At 35.9% G+C, this 12,594-nt stretch overlaps 2 protein-coding genes across 2 annotated transcripts; one reads left to right on the top strand and one right to left on the bottom strand.

Annotated features, from left to right (window-relative positions):
• Positions 1-740: 740 nt before the first annotated feature.
• LOC131660552 (uncharacterized) lies at positions 741-7,247 on the top strand. Its single transcript, XM_058929803.1, has 5 exons — positions 741-948; positions 1,225-3,516; positions 4,658-4,778; positions 5,994-6,050; positions 6,136-7,247. Exons 2-5 carry the CDS (start codon positions 1,274-1,276, stop codon positions 7,093-7,095), a joined length of 3,381 nt encoding a protein of 1,126 aa, XP_058785786.1. The 5' UTR covers positions 741-948; positions 1,225-1,273; the 3' UTR covers positions 7,096-7,247.
• A 77-nt stretch (positions 7,248-7,324) lies between these two features.
• LOC131660553 (uncharacterized) lies at positions 7,325-9,404 on the bottom strand. Its single transcript, XM_058929805.1, has 3 exons — positions 9,032-9,404; positions 8,302-8,690; positions 7,325-7,984 (listed from the first exon to the last, which is right to left on the bottom strand). The coding sequence occupies exons 1-3, from the start codon at positions 9,194-9,196 to the stop codon at positions 7,546-7,548; spliced, it is 993 nt and encodes a 330-aa protein (XP_058785788.1). The 5' UTR covers positions 9,197-9,404; the 3' UTR covers positions 7,325-7,545.
• Between the last annotated feature and the right edge of the window lie 3,190 nt (positions 9,405-12,594).

Here is a 12,594-nt window from a genome sequence, read left to right as displayed (position 1 = left end):
AAAAATTGCCCTGATCAATCTCAGTGTTTCTAATTCATTTGGATAGGCTCTAAAACATTTTTGGATGATTCTATTTTAAAATTATAGGCTTCAAAAATAATATTTATGAGTGTGTGATTTAGCCATGCTATTTTACAAATAAGCCCTTGTGTTCTTACAAAACACTAGACACTCATACACAAACATACAAACTTTCACACTTCCTCTCTTTCACACTTTAAAACTTTAAGTTATTTTTCAGAATATAACAATAACGATATCACTTTAATTGAATCTTCTCGAGTATGAGGCTTGAAATATCTTCAAGTCATATGCCATCATCCAAAGATATTGTTGGTGATCGTCAAACCATAAATCTTCAACTTTATATGGAGTAATAGTTTAATTATCTTTCAACTTTATTTTTTAAAATTTTTTTTAATAAAAAATAGTAATTTATATTAGAAATAAAAATAATTATAAATAAAATGGAAATCCAATATGCCACATCATTATTTTAGTTGACACGTTATAAAAAAAAGACTCAAATAAAAATAAAAATAAAGTAGGGAATTAAAATCCCAAAAAAAAATGAAATGAAGGGACCAACAAATTAAATTTTAAAATGGGAGGGTGAAAACTCAAATTATTTTATATAACATTTATTTCATAGATGAGTGTGATATTATATAAAACTTTAGAATTAAACTCTAATTTTGTAATGCTTTTTTTGTTTATATATTGTGCAACTGAACGCTGCGTTTAGAGGATAAAATCGAGAGAAGAATCAAGACGTGAGAAGCGGCTGATATTTGGTGCTGTTATACTGCTACTTGTTTGTTATTTCTCTCCTCATTCATTCCATATCGTTATCGTCTCCTTCTTCTTCGTCTTCCTCTCTAGGGTTTTCACTTCCCACTCTCTTTTCACTTTTCACCTTTCGCCAGATCACAATTTTCCTCTCCCAAGGTAATGCAATCGATCCGTTTCATTCCAATTCCAATTTTCCATTCCATTCGCTCTTACACCAATTCCAAGTAGCTCTCGTTGATTTTTCGAAAAATTAGCGTATATTTTTCATCTGTGATTTTATTGAATTTATGCATGTTAGTTTAATTTGATTTAATTCGTTCTAGAGTAAACACTTTGTTTGTGATGATTTTATGATTTTGTTTTGAATTGAAGAGTGTTGAAGCTGTTTCTATGGTTGATTTTGTTTTTTGACTGTGTTGTGAACTATTTCAGGTGCGTTTTGTTTGTAAATTGTAATTGTGTACTCTATGGTTGATGATTAATGCTAATGGTTGGAATGTCGAATAATTTGGTTTCGGAGCCTGTTACGAGCCGGCAGATGGCTCAATTGGAGCCTATTTTGAACAAGGTTGATTCGTCGGGACTCTTGCATCCTGTAGCCAGTGATTCCGTGTCGCAGAATCAGGGAACTTCGAATGGTGAACCTAAGTCTCAAGGCTTACCGCTTTCTAACCAGCAGAGTGGCCGGGTAGAAACGCGGGATGGTAATATGGGAGTGCATCGGCTTCTTCCCCAGAAACAAGCCGTGCAAATGGGGCCACGTCAACTCTCAGCAGCTCCTAAGCGGAAGGCAACAATTGAGCTGCCTTCGGGTAGCTTCATAACACCTAGTAAGCGGGAAAAACCAGCGGCTCACAGAACTTGGACACAGCAATCATCAAGCAGAGGCTCTCAACAGTTGCAATCACCGACAAATGCTTCTAGAGCGCAGCATTCGGCAGCATTTAGTAAGAGAAAAACACAAATGGAGTCTACCTCCAGCAAACCTGTGACGCCTCGGTCCTCAAATTCTAAGAGTCAGATTGCACAGATGAAAGAATCCTCCAAGGTTCAAACTGAATCATCTGAGAGTGTTAGGTCCAAGATGAGAGAGTCATTAGCTGCTGCTCTGGCATTGGTATCCCAGCAAGATAAACCTCTGGTTTCAAATGATGACAAACCTAATGATGCGGCCAATAGCTCTCAGTGTGCTGAATCCGCATCTGCATCTGCCGACTCTGCTCCAGAGCAAAAGCAGGAAATTTGTCAATCTGTTAATTCCTCTTTAGCTGTGGCTGATTCTGCTGGCCCTGTGATGGGAGAGCATATGAGTAATACATCTATTGGAGATTTTTCTGAAAAACCTAAGGACTATGAAGCGGGATTCACAAATGTTTTAAACAATGAAGATATGTTGAGTTCTGACAAGCAAGATTTCCAGTCTAACTACACTTTGACTACTGATGATCTTCCTTTCAGTGACAGTTTCTTTGTGAAAGATGACCTTTTGCAGGGAAATGGTCTTTCCTGGGTATTACCTGATATGGACCATATGATGGACATGGATGACCAAAGGGAAACTCAAACTATGATGGAGAAGAAATTGGAACCTGAGGTACCAGGTGGAGTTTGTAAGGCAGTGGTCCCTTTACCTGAACTTTTAGCATCAAGGATAGAAGCAGAGCTCTTCAAACTGTTTGGAGGTGTGAATAAGAAATACAAAGAGAAGGGAAGGTCTCTTTTGTTCAACTTGAAAGATCGAAATAATCCTGAACTCAGAGAAAGGGTTATGTTTGGTAAAATTCCTCCCGAACAGTTATGTTCCATGACTGCAGAGGAACTTGCTTCAAAGGAGCTTTCTGAGTGGCGGATAGCCAAGGCTGAGGAGTTTGCTCAAATGGTGGTTTTACCTGATTCAGATGTTGATATTAGACGCTTAGTCAGGAAGACGCATAAAGGTGAATTTCAAGTGGAAGTTGAACACGAAGACAATGTTCCAGTGGAAGAGGTGTCTGGTGGCAAAACTTCTGTTGTTCGAAGGCAACCAGTTAAAAAGGACGTGGAAGCCTCTTCTGCTTCTAAACCTGCCGGTGTAATCAAAAGAGATGTAAGCACTGACAATGAAAAGAGCAACATACAAACAGACAATCAATTTTCCATTACCATTTCTTCCAATGACGGGACTGATCCAATGCAAGGGCTTATGACAGATGATGATGCATTGAAGGACCCCGACTTTCTTCCCCCAATTGTATCTCTTGATGAATTCATGGAATCCCTTGATTCTGAGCCACCATTTGATAATTTACCCGCAGAGTCTGGAAAGGCATCTACCTCAGACAAGGATGTTTCTGGGGTTGGAACAAAATCAAAATCTTCAGATTTAATTCCAAGTGAGAAAGGTGATGCCAGTGCTAATAAGTCTGGTAAGCTTCAAAGTACAGATGCTGAGGAAGAAAAAAAAGTTAATGCTGAAGCTGGGTCCATTTTGTCTGATACAAAATACAGTGAAATTCGATCTGACACCAAGCCGGCTGATGGTCATACCAAGGAAATGTCAATTGATGGCCAAAAATCAACATCCAATAATGCTGAGTTAAGAGCTAGTCAGTTTCAAACAGAAGATAGATATGGCAAGGATAATGTGTCGAAAACTACAGTTCCCATTAAGGGTGAATGCCTTTGGGAGGGAATGCTTCAGCCAAACATCTCAACCACTGATTCAGTCATTAGCATCTTCAAAAGGTAGTCTACTACCATTTTTTAGTACATTTTTATCGAAAACTGTTCCTTTGCTCTGAACTCAATCTGAATATTGTGCAACTGATTAATTCTCTTATATAGCATGTTAAGCAAAAAAAATTTAAACTGTGTACAAAAGAGGTGAAAGATCAATAATATCATTGAAGTTATTAATCCATCCATATACAAGGGCAATGATGACTTTGGGATGTTATTTTGGAATCTGTAACTGTTTACTTTTCTCATTCTTTTATGCTTGTGATTTTTTCAGATTTTATTTTGTGCTGACTTGTGATTTTGTTTTAACCTGCACAATCTCGTAAAAATGTGGCAACCTACATTTAATGTGGTCCCTTATGGTCAGTGGATCAAAATTTCATGTTCTAGTTGAACACGATGGCAATTGGGCAGAAGCATAATTTAATGTCATGAAAAACAAGCTTGACAATATTTCTCTAGGGCGTGGAATTTGTTTTATTTGATCTCTTGTTCTAAGCCTTATTTATATTTATTTTTTTCATCTACTCCTATATCATATGCCATCTTACTAAAATGTAAGTTGTTTCTTGTTTTCTTTTTGGGTAAATAAAACTGCAAATTACAGTTTCTTTTTGTGAATGCGGTTTCAGTCAGGTTTTTTTAGAAGTTTTCTAGTTTCTTCACAGGATTCATAATTGACTCTGGAACAATCCTCAAAATTTTGGGGACAATATTTAGTAGCTGTTCTTCAATATTTTAAGGTTCAGCTGTGTTATTTTTAGATCAATTCACTTTTAGGATACTGTTGTTTCATCCAACTTATGGTAACTAGGCATGTTCATCTCAGATTATATTTGATTATTTGTGCTTTTCAATGGCTTCCTTGTCTATTCAAACAATCCCAAAGGTGGCTTTCAAATCCTGTTTTATGTTTATCTCGAAAAGGGTGAGAAATATCTTTTTGAAATTAGACTATTATTTCTGTTCCTTTTTCCCCTAAAGAGGTCTATGTTGTGGGGGTTGATGTGTTCCACAATAGACTGTATTCATTTTCTTCTTATTTCATTGAAAAAAAAGAAGATATTTTTGATCTGTACTGTTTGAAGAAGATTAATATTTCTCATGTTTTTCCTTTTCCTGATCTTACATTATATTTTTTGTGAAGCGGCGAGAAAACTTCTACCAAAGACTGGCCTGGATTTCTCGAGATTAAGGGAAGGGTTCGGCTGGAACCGTTTGAAAAATTTCTGCAAGAGCTTCCACAGTCAAGAAGTCGTGCCATCATGGTATCTCAAGTTTTCTTTTGTTGTGCTAGACTTGTGTATCACCTGTTTATCTCACCAGCCATATATATAGCAATGATTAAAAACCGTTGCAGCTTGATACTAATTTTTTCTTTTCATCACATTTTTCGTATGGTAGATTTGTGTATTGCCTGTTTATCTCACCAGCCATATATAAAGTAATGATTAAAAATGAAAAAAAAAATAATGCAGCTTGATGCTAAGTTTTTGTTTCAATCACATGTTTAAACAATATCATCGTGAATTACAGTGTGCTTTCTTCTTTTTCCTTTGTTGATGCGATGATGTAGTCACTAGAGTAGTACTAGTTGGTAGTTGGGGACGATTAATGACTGATTTTTAAAGTTGTCAGGATAAAACAAAGAAAATGCCTTGTTATGAGGGAGAAAATGAATTTTAGCATCTGTATAACTTGAAAAAACAGTTCTCACAGTTAAATTGGATTACAAGATTCATTTTTTTGTTATTGGTAAATACTCTTAAGATGCGGCAAAATTGCGTAGATAATAGCATTGTGAATTATTGCGTGCTTTCTTCTTTTCCTTTGTTCATGAGATGTAGTCACTAGAATAGTAGTAGTTGGTGGCTGTGTATGATTAATGACAGATTTTAAAGCTGTCAGGATAAAACAATGAAAATGCATCGTTATGAGGGAGAAAATGAATTTTGGATTCGTATAACTTGAAAAAACATCTGTCACAGTTAAATTGGATTAAAAGATTCATTTTTTGTTGTTGGTAAATACTCAAAGATGTCTGGCAAATTGGTTAGAACAGATTCTCGTTTTCTTGGTATGTGTCTTTACAACTGCTCAATCCCAGAAATTCATGCACACACATGTATGAAATGTTGACAGGAGTTTTATGAAAGAATCTCCCCATTAGACTCTCCTATTTTAGGGGAGGCTGGTGTGGGGGGTGGATGTGGGGTATGAAATGACCCTTAAGGCTTAAGTTTGGTGTGGATGATATACATGGCATGATTTCACAGCTTAAAATGGGTTTAGTAACGTAGTTTAAGTGTATTTCCCCCACTGAAGCCACTTGCTTTTTTATTTGAATATTAACATAACTAATAGAGAGCTCTGTATATGATGAAAACTTGTTTCACACGTAATTTTCTTTTTGTGCTATGTATATATATTTGCAAAGTTTCTGTCAGCAAACAAAAAGTTAATAAAGTTTCTTTGTATGGCAGGTTTCACATTTTATTTCTAAAGGGTCAACCCCTGAGGAGCAAGCAACTCTCCGTGAGGTAGTGATAATTAGTATTAGGTTGGTTAATTATCCCAATTTTTAGCTGTGGATTGTTCTTTATAATTAGGTAATTTTGCATGCAGGTGGCTGATTCTTATATTTTGGACGAGAGAGTGGGATTTGCAGAACCTGTGCCTGGAGTTGAACTTTACTTTTGCCCACCTCATAAGAAAACAGTTGAAATGCTCACCAAGATACTTTCAAAGGAACAAATTGAGGCAGTTAATTCTATTGATAATGGTCTAATTGGTATTATTGTATGGAGAAAAACTAATATAACTACATCTATATCTCCCACTGCGCAATCACACAACAAACATAGCTCTAAAAGGCATAACTTGAGTAGAAGACAGCAAGATACTAATGCGAATGCCAATTCTACCCATAATGCTGTACCCTCTACGGGGTTTAAGACCACCGAGAGTGGGGATGTTGATGGTGATGACGATGACGTTCCTCCTGGATTTGGGCCACCGGCTGCCCGAGTTGAGGATGACCTCCCGGAGTATAATTTTTCCAGTAGTTCAAATCCATCACACTTGGTTCAAAAACCTATGGGACCAAGTACAGTCCCATCTCACTCGGTTGGTCAAACCCCTTCCCGTCCTGCACAACATATGAGAGAACTTGTACACAAATATGGGCAAAACCAAACACCTGTGTCTTCGGTAAACTGGCAGGACAAATTTAGGGGGTCAATTCAACCTTGGAATGATGACGACGACGATGATATACCTGAATGGCAACCAAATATGAATCAGAATCAGTTTACTCCCCAACAAACAGTGCATAATTTTAATCTTAGACCTCCCATTATGAATCAATCATTTGTGGGTTTACCCCAGCAACAAATTATGCCGACTCAGTATCTGCAACCCCCAACGAATGTGGCACATGCCCAACCAAATTTTGTCCCTCAGTGGGTTCCCTCTATCCATGGTAATACCAATATACATCCAAGCAATGCACCACCACCACCCTATGGAACACCTACACAAGGAACTCCGTGGTCTCATCATGTTTCTAGAAGTAGAGGACTTTAGTTTCTTTCATTTCATTTTATTTTACTTCTCTTTTTATCTTTTATACATCTGTAGCCATGTAAACTTATGATAGTGTCAGATTCTTTTATCTTATCTTTTTGTAACATCAATACTTTTTAGAGGTAATAGACCAAGCAAATGACTTCTTTTCATCTCCTGTTTTATCATGCGACGATTAAAGGATAGTTTCAAATTTCCGTTAGAACTAATAATTTGATATTATTGAATAAAGAACACAATTAAAGGCACAGAAACGTTCCTTTTTGACTGATATGTGCAATGTATGACCTATTGTATATTAGTATATTACTCTTGTACGAAAGCGCACAACAATAAAATGGGTCATGTCAGTGTTACACTAAAAAAATGGATGGAAAAGTTATACATCCTCAAGAAAATGACAAATGAAAAAGCAACCAAGAATTGAAAAGTAGCATAATCAATCCTGGATCAACCTCCCAAAACTCTCTTAAGTGCAGCACGTTGGCTTGATGTCAATTTTTTAGGGAACTTAACCTCAAATATGATCTTCAAATGACCCCTATGACCAGGTTCCTTTGTTATTGGCATTCCTTCATTAGAAACAATAAGCTCATAACCAGGACTCACAATGTCTTTCACTTGAACGCGTACGATACGTTTGTCGAGCGTTTTTATATTTATTAAAGTTCCTCCAATGGCTTCTGCTAGTGTTATCCTGTGGGTCACAATAAGGTCATTCCCATCTCTCTTGAACGATTCGTGAGGCTTCTCATCAATCACAAATACAAGATCTGCTGGTAGTTGATTCAATTGCTGATTCCCTTTATCCGGGAATGTGATCTTTGTCCCTTTCTTCCATCCTGGCTTTACTTCAATGCTTAATACCTCTGTTTCTTTGATTTCCCTTCTGCAATTTTTGACATCACAAACAAACAAAGGTTATCATACAAAGTTACATCAATTGACCCATGAAACAAACATCTACAATCTGTTTTCATATTAAAACATAAGCAGTTTTCATCATTTTTATTGAAGAACTTGTTGAAATAAGCTGAAAACAGCTTATCCATGTGTCATAAACGTTTTTCATGAGTTCATCTAAACAATCTCACAGAAAAACATATCAATAAGAGTAAGATAAGTAGGATTGGGATCTTATGCAGCGTCGGCTACACCAGCAGCCGCGCTGCATACGATCTCCAAACACAAGCAAGCGAAACGTACCCGTAGGCATTGGGATCCATTACAGTCCTCGAGATCTTCATTTTCCTAGTAGAACCAGAATACAACTCCTCCAAACTACAAAGCAATTTAGTCTCCACAGCCGACGGTTTCTTCGGCATATACGTCCTTTCGCTCTGTGTCCGAAAATTAAAATCTCCGCCGAACCCACCAAACGGAACACTTCCTCCACCATCAGACGAGAATCTCTTGGACCTTCCCGGTCCAGACGATCCAAAATTCAAAGGACTACTCCCAAAGAATTCCGTAAAGATATCCTCCGCAGTTCGATTAAAACCACTCGACGAATCATTCCCCGGCGGCGGCTTATCTTTTAACCCTTGTTCTCCAAGCTGATCATATAGCATCCTTCTTTGAGGATCACTCAATATCTAAAATCAATAAAATTTTCTCAGAATCCAGAAAATCACCCAATTACAAAACACCAGAACAATACAATATACATAACTTCTTTGACAAGAAATCCATAATGAACAAAAAAAAACCCTAATTTTTTTTCTTCATTTTTTACAATTCCAATTTCAATTTTTTACCATGAATCTAAAACTAAACCAACAATTTCTCTCATCTGCATCCACATTCATAATCTTTAAACAATAAAATTACATTGTAAGAATAAAATTCAATTTTTTTATTTTATAAATTATATAATTCAATTTCCAAATAGCCAACACAAATCAAAAGAAAATTGAAAAAAAAATGAAAATTTTACCGCATAAGCTTCAGAAATTTGTTTGAAATTGGCTTCAGCTTCTTTTTTATTGGAAGGGTTCTTATCAGGGTGCCATTTCATGGCCAATTTTCTGTAAGCTTTCTTCAAATCATCATCGGTAGCATTTTTTTCAACCTTCAAAACGTTATAGAAATCCACACCCATTGTCAACAATTGTAAAATCAACTATTATTCTTGCAAACTTTGTGATGAACAAAGAATACAAAAAAATTGGTTGATTGAACAATTGAGAAATCTGAGAATTTTGGAATGAGAAACGATTTATGGGGTTTGGGATTTTTGTATTGAATATTACAGAAAAAGAATTTTGATTGGCATTATTATGTTGTTGTTAATGGAGAATACTAAACAGAAAATTTTGGATCATACAAAATTATATTACCGAGACTTTTGTTTTTATTAACCACTTGGATTAATCGTTATATGATTTATATTTTGTATAGTGTCCTAACAGTGTCTTCAATTTATTTAGTTTTTTTTTTTTTAGGTGAAAGTAACAAACAATGAGAATCTTCTTATATCTTTATTTTAGTTTAATTAGTGGTTTATTTTATATTTCTAAAGATAATAAATGGTTAAAGAAAATTTCTGACTTTATTCATGAAAGTTTATGGATTGTCATACAAAATTTATTTTATTTTATAGTTCTATTAACATTTTAAGGTTGTTTTGTGTTTTATCTGGAGACTTTTGACATCCAAGGTTCAATGAAAAGGGTCGGTAAGGAGGTGACACGATATCTCAATAATTTTTAGTTTGGTGTTGGGGTATCAGGTGGTGACGAGGTCATTTTATACCGTGCCAACAGTGTCTTGAGTAAGTGACATGGAGATGATTCTCTGACTATGCTCACGAAAGATTCCGCAAATGCTTTCAACCTGGTAAATCGATCTGCCATACTACGAGAGGTGAGGGTGAGATGCACATCTACTTTCTTGTGGGTAGAGTTTCTCTATGGTCAGACAGTAAGGTTATACTTTGGAGATGGACATATTATGTCAGTCACTTGAGTGCGACAAGGTGACCCATTAAGGTCGCTCTTTTTTGCTCTTGTGCTACACCCACTTATTCATCAAATCAACGATAGTTGTAAGCTTCTTCTTCATGTTTGATATCTTGATTATGAGACCATCATAGGAGATTCAAAGGAGGTCGCTAAAGCTTTTGACATCATCCGGGAGACCAGTCCAAGATTAGGTCTTGAAATGAATATTCATAAACTAAGATCTTTTGACCTTCGTGTGATGGTAGTAAACTTTGTAGGAGGTTGTTTCTTTCAAACATTGGGGGACTGATATTGGGGATGAACTTGCTTGGAAGGGCTGTTAGTCGAGATAAAGGCTTTATCAAGGGGTTGTCCATGAAAAGAGAATCCAAGGCTGTTGAGTTAATGCATCTTCTGTAACAACTAAGGGATCTTTAGAGTGAGCTTCTTCTACTTCGATATTACATGGGTATCATCAAACTCTTTTTTGGCCTTAGAACGTGTCAACCTAATCACATGGAGAAAGTAACTATTTGGTTGATAATGAGGTTAGAAAGGTGGTTGAAGACACCATGGTTGGTAAATGTCATTTCTTTGTGGACCTTCAATGGATAATGTCTTCTTTACCTATTAGAATTGGGGAATTGGGTTTGTACACGGCAGTAAAGGCTGCCTCTTAAGCGTTTGTGACTTCTATGGCCCATTTTTAGGTGTTACACAATCATATATTAAGAGAATATGAGATATATGGTATGGACCTTGATTTTGACAGAGCTTTGGATGGTTTTAGTGTTGTGATTCTAAATTTTGACCTAAACAATTTTACTATCAATAACACTGTCCATCCTAAAGCACAATATCGTTTGGCGAGTTTTTTTTTAGTAAAAGTATTCAAGACATGGATGTAAAGGTTGGCATGACCACAAGGAATGAAGCATTTTTTGGTTGTTTGCAAGCTGAACATGCTCAAGATTTTAACCTTTCTATCCCTATTGATGATCTAGACCAACATATATCCTTTGTAGAATATCATACCATCCTTAAATACCAGCTTATGATTCCCTTATTTTCTATTAATGAGATTTGCCCTGTCTGCTGCAAGGTGTACATATATACATTTCAGGAACATAAAATTGTAAGGAGCTTATATGATTCAAACACCGAAATGAATTTGTTAAGGATGTCTTATTTGATATATTTTGGTGTGTCTGGGTATATGTGAAGAAAGAGGCACATGTGACTTTCTTGATTGAACCATATGAAGGAAGATCGACACTTAGGCAATTTGATGTTTTGGTGTACGAGTGGATAGAAGGGAAACATGCATGTGTAGACTTAGTTGAGGTTTTTCCACCAGTGGGATTGAAGACATGAGGATGATGTACATGTAAGAGATAACCTTACTATTGAGGCATCACCCCTACAAATAGAGGATCGGGAAGTGAAGCAGCTGCATGGTAAAGAGATTAACTTGGTGAATGTAGCTTGGGAAAACCAACTGGTGGAATCATGACTTTGGAGCTTGAGAGTCAGATGAGGGAGTCGTATCTGAATCTGTTTAATTAAGGTAATTTTGGAGGGAATTTTTTTTAAGTAGGGAAGATTTGTAACACGCCGGTTTTTGATTTATTATAATTTGTGTGCATTCATTTAATTATTGGATAATATTAATTAAATAAATATGGGCGATGAGGGTGTGTGACCTTGAGGTGAGAGTGTAGAGAGTAATTAGAGACCGATAGAGTTTAATTAAAATTATTAGAGTTTCTTTTAAAAATTAAAATAATAGTATTTTATTATATTTATTCAATTAATTGAAAAATAAGAGGTTTGGACCATTAGTGGAAATTATGAGAAGTATAAGGGAGGAAAGAGTCGGAGGGATAGGAGTTTGAGTCACAATTATAATAAGATTTATCCTAATGATATAAATTAGGGGCATAATCTAAGTTAAGGGTTTTGGTTATCAATACATAAAAACTTTGGAAAAGAGACAAAGAGGCTAGAGGCCAAGGGAGAACATGAAGCTTTGGGTGAGAGGAGAATATTCTAACTAGTTCTGATTCAAATTACTTGCTAGGAATTGAGGTAAGGGAAATAATTGAATCAATAACAGGTATATATGCACGTGTGATAGAATGAGGAGTCCTTAACCATCAATAGGGCATTGGGTTTTGATTTGATTTTATAAATTGATGTTAATCGATAGTATGTGTTGTGAATGTTGATGAAATTCGTGCATTTTGATTGGTGATATTTTCTATTTTGATGTGTTGATGTATTTTCACCATTGTTGAGATTTTGAAGGTTTTAGGTATAGTTGTAAAGTCATGAAAATTGTCTAGTAAATGTGTTAGTCTGATGAATCGGTATGTGATAATAGTTGTATAACATGTGGGATTATTTTGGGTTGTTGTGATTAATAATTTTATGCACAAAACACATTGAGATGGATATTCACTTTGTTCAGGAGAAGGTCGCTCGTGGTCAAGTCTGCGTTCTTCATGTTTCTGAAAAGAAATGTGGTTGGGCCTAACTCATCCCTACAAAACCGGCT

The sequence above is a fragment of the Vicia villosa genome, linkage group LG3 (assembly GCF_029867415.1).
Source record: "Vicia villosa cultivar HV-30 ecotype Madison, WI linkage group LG3, Vvil1.0, whole genome shotgun sequence".
In the NCBI taxonomy this organism is placed as follows: domain Eukaryota; kingdom Viridiplantae; phylum Streptophyta; class Magnoliopsida; order Fabales; family Fabaceae; genus Vicia; species Vicia villosa.
The sequence above is the reverse complement of the archived record's forward strand: the minus strand, read 5'-3'. Positions and strand labels throughout refer to the sequence as shown.

What these genes read in the sequence shown, in the direction of transcription:
- LOC131660552 (XM_058929803.1), top strand. Translation starts at nt 1,274, where the DNA reads ATGCTAATGGTTGGAATGTCGAATAATTTGGTTTCGGAGCCTGTTACG. An exon ending in CAAGAAGTCGTGCCATCATG is followed by an intron (nt 4,779 to 5,993) that starts GTATCTCAAGTT and finishes TTTGTATGGCAG; the next exon opens with GTTTCACATTTTATTTCTAA. An exon ending in AGCAAGCAACTCTCCGTGAG is followed by an intron (nt 6,051 to 6,135) that starts GTAGTGATAATT and finishes TTTTGCATGCAG; the next exon opens with GTGGCTGATTCTTATATTTT.
- LOC131660553 (XM_058929805.1), bottom strand. Translation starts at nt 9,196, where the DNA reads ATGGGTGTGGATTTCTATAACGTTTTGAAGGTTGAAAAAAATGCTACC. An exon ending in AAATTTCTGAAGCTTATGCG is followed by an intron (nt 8,691 to 9,031) that starts GTAAAATTTTCA and finishes TATTGATTTTAG; the next exon opens with ATATTGAGTGATCCTCAAAG. An exon ending in ATGGATCCCAATGCCTACGG is followed by an intron (nt 7,985 to 8,301) that starts GTACGTTTCGCT and finishes CAAAAATTGCAG; the next exon opens with AAGGGAAATCAAAGAAACAG.